This window comes from Ursus americanus, chromosome 4 (assembly GCF_024610735.1).
Source record: "Ursus americanus isolate L20-20 chromosome 4, mUrsAme1.1.p, whole genome shotgun sequence".
NCBI classification, from domain to species: Eukaryota; Metazoa; Chordata; class Mammalia; order Carnivora; family Ursidae; genus Ursus; species Ursus americanus.
Genome location: NC_142130.1, coordinates 38,147,775 through 38,153,774, shown reverse-complemented (window position 1 = coordinate 38,153,774; position 6,000 = coordinate 38,147,775). Strand labels below are relative to the sequence as shown.

The window sequence follows — 6,000 nt, the reverse complement described above, 5'->3', positions numbered from 1 at the left end:
TATGAAACAGCCTGGGAGACTCCTTTCTCCACATTATGTTAGAATATCAGTCACCTTAAATCCTGGATGCCCTGCAAATCACTTTCATTTGGCAAACTGCAATAATGCGCGCGCGCGCGCGTGTGTGTGTGTGTGTGTGTGTGTGTGTGTGCATGAATCTGTAACCAGAAATCTGATTTCCCGGGCAGTGGTTACAGGGCGGCAGTCCCCAGTCTTCCCTCAGCGCAGGAAGGGAGCTAACAGGATTCGGGGTACCTGGGCGCTGGAGAGGAGGATGGGAGTGGCTGGCGGAAAACCGCTCGCCGTCGGGTTTCTCCGCTGGAATCACTGCCTTTGTCTCTGTCACTACTTCAAGCGTTTGTGTAGGAGAAGGCAGGCACCAAAATAGAAAGTGTCAAAGAGACGGTGACAACGAGGATTAAAGCGAGGCAGGACTTTTTCCAGTTCCACCTAGCACCCTCGGTCCCGAGGCCGGCGCGCCTCCTCCGGCCCTCCTCCGAGGCCGTGGTGGGGCAGGAAGCGGGCGGCTGGGGCTGCGGGTCCTCCTGGGAGCGCGGCGGTTTCCTCCCGAGCTGCCCAGTTATCTCCAGAGCCGCCGACCAGCTCTCCGAAGAGCGCGTCCTCCCCCCCACCCCGTGCTCCTCAACCCACCCACCTACTTCCTCCGGCCCCATACACACGCAGCGCGGAGCTGCCAAAAATTTCCACCCTCCGCCCCCCTCCCTAGCTAACTTCCTTCCAGCGTTTCCTGAGCTGGATGATCCTAGGATTTGTAAGACAGGAAAAAAAGGAAGGCGTGAGGGCGGGCGAGAGAGACAGGATGCTTGTTTTTCGCGTTCCCAAAGCCATCTGAAGGCAAGACAGCGGGCGCAGGGCAGAGGAGCCACGCAGCCCCCGGGCTGTCTGCTCGCCGCCCGGCTGCCGCCCGCTTCGCGCGCTCCCGTCCTCTCCGGGGCATCTGCAGAGGCGGAAAGGAGAGCTCGCCCTCCCTCCGAAGCGGAGGAAAACACCCGAAGACACCGCGGCAGCCCGTGAAAGTCCCTGGGACTCCAAGTGAGGAAGTGACACTCCCGGCGGCCGGCCCGCGGCCGCCAGCTCCGCCCGGCCTCCGGCCCCGCGGCCCTGGAGGAGCGCGCCGTGGACTGCAGGCTCCGCGGCCGCGCCGGGCTCAGCGCCCCGCCGGGTCCATGCGCGCTGTCCCGGGCCGCACTTCCTCCGCGCGCCCATGCGGCCCCCCAGAGCCGCGCCGCCGCCGCTGATCTGACCCGGGAGACCATCCTAGGCGCGGTGCCAAGCACAGGGGAGGGGGAGACGGAGGGGCAACCTCTTCGGGACTAACTCATGAAGAACAAGGGTGCCAAGCAGAAGCTGAAACGAAAGGGAGCCGCCAGTGCCTTTGGCTGTGACCTGACCGAGTATCTGGAGAGCTCAGGACAGGATGGTAAAGTGCCTTCGCGTCTCCCCCCCCCCTTTTCTTTTTGTTTGAGGGCGGGATGGACTTTTCTGGGGTGTGTTAGATTCAGTTCACAACTTAATGTAGTCTAGGCCTGTGGGCGCAGTGTACTTTTTTTTCTTTTTAAAGAACATGTATGATTTCTAAGGTGCACAGCACAGCCACCCCGACGTGCAGACGTTGTGGCAGTCCTTCCGTTGGGCGCACACCAGCCGTTAATGGGCGGTGCTGCTTAAGTTTAACCGGCTACCTCTGCGGGCTGGGGGTGGGAGCTCCAGAGGTCCTGATCGCAAATTTTGGATGTGGGAGGGGAGGGTTGCGGGCTACACTTGTGGGATGGTGATCAGTGGGCTTCTCCTGGTACATAATTATGACCGCCTTGGGTGTCCTGCCCGGGCTCTCCAATTTCATCTGCTCACATCTTTTTTTATTAATGTGCTGGAAGGCAGGGGGTGCGGTGGATCCTGGCTGGGGGAGTGGTTGCACAAACATTTTCTGAATTTCTGAACTGATGCCAGATATATAGTACCTCCCTCCCTCCCCTTCCCAACCTCCCAGACCCTTTACCTCCTCTTGGCTTTCAGATTAGCGTTTGGTGTGTCAGACAAGAAGAGTGCTGCAAAAAGGCCAGAGGGCCTAGATTTTAAAATAGTTGAGGGTATATAAAAGAAAAAGAGAGCCAGCCTCTCCGCTTTCAAGGTCAGATTGGACTTTTTTTAAAAAGGGGATCCTGCAGAGTAGAGACAATTTAAACATTTGTTGGGGGAGAGGGAAAGAAAACAATCTAGATTACAATAACAGCATTTGAAGTTAGATGTTTTTAGTCATAGAAAAGTTGGGGATATTGAGCAGAAAATGACTCCTTTTGTAAGGTTGACTGGTCTTGCGCATACCCTGACAAAAAGGCCTTGTCTTCAGAAACTTAAGTGAGAGAGAAAATAGTCCACTATATAGGCCTTGTATTTACACACAGATAGCTATAACAAAGGAGGAAACTGGAGGACTGTTTCACTGTGCAGAATAATTCTGCCTCCAGGAAAATCATCTCAAAAACGATTTGATTAGCTCCTATCAAATGTGCATCTCAAAAACAGTACAATAATTTTGTTTCAATTCCATTTTTTTAAAGACTCAGCACCACCTCGTAATTTGCAGTGGTGTGATATTCCTGCGGTTTTCTAGACCTCAGGGTCTGCTGTGTCATGAGGACAAATGGCTTAGTATCTTGGAGTTTGGGGGACCACAGGTTTCAAAACTGCCTCTTTTGAAACCAAGGTATAACAGTCAACTCATTTCATCCTCTCCAATAATCTGGGAGAGGGCAATCTGAAAGAAAATTGGACTGAACTTTTTCAAATGCGCTAGAAGTCCGAGGGTGCGTCTTCACCACTACCCTCAGAAGTTCATGCGGGAATGTTTCCCTCCACCCATTTTCGTGAGGAACTTCAGGTTTAAGTCCAGGTTCACTACAACTGCTCCTGGGGTTTCCCCCTTTGCCATCTGGGTGTTATTCTGGCCCCCCCGTCAAGCATGAGAGTTGCATGGGGGTGCTTGCTAGTCCCGCCCCATTCTTACAATGTCATAAATCATATGATGAGCCAGGAATCCAAGCATTCTGTGAAGACACCTCAAAGACAGTCTTTGGCAGCTCTTCTTTCACTTGCTTTATATTTTGGGCTTCCATACAGGTTTCATGTGGGGGGGGGGGGAAGGAAGGGGACTACTGCTTAGAGGAAAAAAAATGAAAGCCAGTACCTGTGTGCCCAGCCTTTGGGGGAGTGGGCAGGGAAGGCAAGGAAGCCCAGACAGGTAAATTGACCTGCCTAAGGTCATACAGTAAATCACAGAGGGTGCAGAGGGACCTGGAGTACCAGGCTCTTCTCCCCTCCCTAGCTTTCTCATCTAGGCCAACATTCTCCTCTAATGATTTTTTTTCCCTAAATTGAAAGCAGACAGTCCTGTCACAGGATCAGCAAACTTTCAAGTCTGACATACCTGAATACAGTCTAGCTTTGAAACAAAAGGAAACTGACCCACTTAATGATCGAGACACCATTCTTGTGCCACATGAGAATTAGGTGTGCATGATAAACAGCTTATATAAATGAGAGTGATCAGGATTTCTTTTTTGCCACATCTAAAACTAGTCATGTAGTTGACTGTTATTTTTCCTGCACTGTACCATCAGTGAGCAAAATGCTAATGGCTTTTTCCTCAAACAGTGTGTTTTCCCCAGGACTTTCTGAAACATGTATTGGTTAGTAGATAAGGCCTGGACTCTGCCCCCAGGGAGGAAAAGCTGACCTGGGCACTGCCCCTTTGCCTGCTACCCTGGAAGTTCAACCCAGAATCCTGAGGGTGACAAGTCAGATGGTAAAGAAATCAGAAGGCTAGGGAGGGCCTCACAAGACGAACATGATGATTCCTGGATTCTGGAGTCAAGGGTGAGGTGACAATCCTGCGTAGAGACAGAGAAAAATGGATTCGGGTCTGGGAGCACAAAGGCAGAAGAGGAGGACAGAGATGCAGGGATGCCAAGAGAGCCCTTGTGCTTGGCCAGGGAGGGAAAGCCCCAAGCTGGGGGGGAGGGCAAAGCTGGTGACAATTTGCTGTGCTCAGGCCATCTAAGAATGGGGAAGCTACACCCCTGAGGCCGAGCATGAAGGATGAATGCCATCCACTTCAGTCATTTGCTCCAGCCAGCCTTGCTACCTTCAGCTGGATAAATCTGCCAGGCCAGGGTATGTGGGTGACAAATAGGTGTCCAGCTTAGAGCAGAAGCTGCTCAGGGCCAAGTGTCATCCTTAATCTGTAGGAAGCTGATGAAAACCAGAAGCCCTCTCTCATAGGAATGAATGCGTGGGCACACACACACACACACACACACACACACACACACATACACACTCACACACACACACACACACACACACACACACACACAAATCGTGTATACAGTTTCTGTGGGCATCCACACAGATGCCAAGTTCAGACCCTGCTGTTGATTCATCCCAGCTGCACACAGGCCTGATGTGAAGGGTCCGTTCCTCCCTTTTGCTTCTCTGACCACTTTCCTCCCCCCTGGTAAGAACACTCAAGAATGGCACAGGGTTGTTCGTGGCCAGCTTGGCCGGCACGATGACCGCCACCCCACCCTCAGCTCTCCACTGGGAATCAGATAGCTTTATCTTCCTGTCTGGAGTAGAGGGAGAAGAGCATCCCTTCCTCACTGGTATGCTGAAAATAGTCCAGTTTTGGGTGTCTTCCTTTTGACCACTGAATGCAAGGCCATTGCTTGCAGCTATGTGATGAAAACCCCATCATTTTGTCACCGGTGGTTGGAAGGCTGCGGTTGAAGCCCTGTTTCTCAGCCCAACGCCCTGGGTCTTCCCACACAGCTTGAAAGTGCTGGGGCCAGGAGACAAGGGACCAGTAAGAGAACGCTATCGAAAAGCTGTCTTCTGCCTCCCTTTGTGTCATCTGTCTCCGCTATGAAGGCTGAGGACTTTCTCACCGTTCGGAGCAAATCTGTCATTTTATTTGATCCCTGGGAAAAGGTGATATTGTCTGACCCAGTGGTTTCCCGTGATGGCAGCCCACGAGAATCACCGGAGGAGCTTAAAAGAAAAAAAAAAAAAAAGGTGATGCAAGGTGTTGCTCAGGTCCCATCTCAGAACAATTAAATCAGAATTTCTTGGTGCCCAGGCAGGCATGGGTATGTTTTTGAGAGCTTGCTAGAGGATTCGGATATGCAGGCAGAGCTGGGAACTGCTGCTGGCAGTGTATTTTACAGACTGTTTTCTCCCTCGTTGAGGAAACTGGACTATTCAGAATGTAGCCTCTGAATGTTTGATAAGGACCGTGAGCCTTTTTATGACTGAAGATTCTTTTCTAGTTCTTATCAGATTAAAACGGAAGAAAAATTTATATATATAGAATTTCTGAGGCTAAATCATTCTCTCAGTTTGTTTACTGGTTTATTTATTAAGTAGGGATTGCGGCACAGTGCAGGTACTGTGGAGAGAAAGAAATGTGCACCCCAGACTCGAGAAACAAGGGATGTGAACAAACTTCCAGAAACCAGTGGCTCAATGAAGCTTTGAAATTAGCTGTCATATAACTGAAGGAGAACGTGTAAAAGCTACTATCTACAATCAAATAGATAAGATACCCAGGCAGGATTTAACACTGCCTGGAGAACCGCGGCAGGTCCTCTCTTTGGCTTAGCCTTTTCCTCCCTAGCATCTTGCCGGGCACACCCTTATCACACCCTCCCTACCTCATTCTTCATTCTTGAGGTCTCATTTGCTCCTGGAAACCTTCCCTGACCTCCCAAGTCAGGTGCCTCTGCTGGGGACTCCCATTAGGAGTTCTGGAAGCTTACTGTCTGGCACCAAATCCCAGCTTTGCCTGTTCCTGACCCTGGTGTAAGTTACTGACCCTCCTGGGCCTCAGTTTCCTCGTTTGTGAAATGGTGATAAGAGGACTGATATGAAGATAAATGAGTTCATACAGGCAAAGCACTTGGCAGAGGACATGCGTATGGA

At 51.2% G+C, this 6,000-nt stretch overlaps 1 protein-coding gene across 1 annotated transcript in view; it reads left to right on the top strand.

Moving 5' to 3' along the window:
• The first annotated feature begins 700 nt into the window (after positions 1–700).
• The window catches only part of ARHGAP31 (Rho GTPase activating protein 31), a 99,842-nt gene continuing 94,542 nt past the window's right edge, over positions 701–6,000 (top strand). The window contains exon 1 of the mRNA XM_045785127.2: positions 701–1,441. Coding sequence (XP_045641083.2) covers positions 1,342–1,441 — 100 coding nt within the window. The 5' untranslated portion in view covers positions 701–1,341. The remainder of the gene's footprint in view (positions 1,442–6,000) is intronic.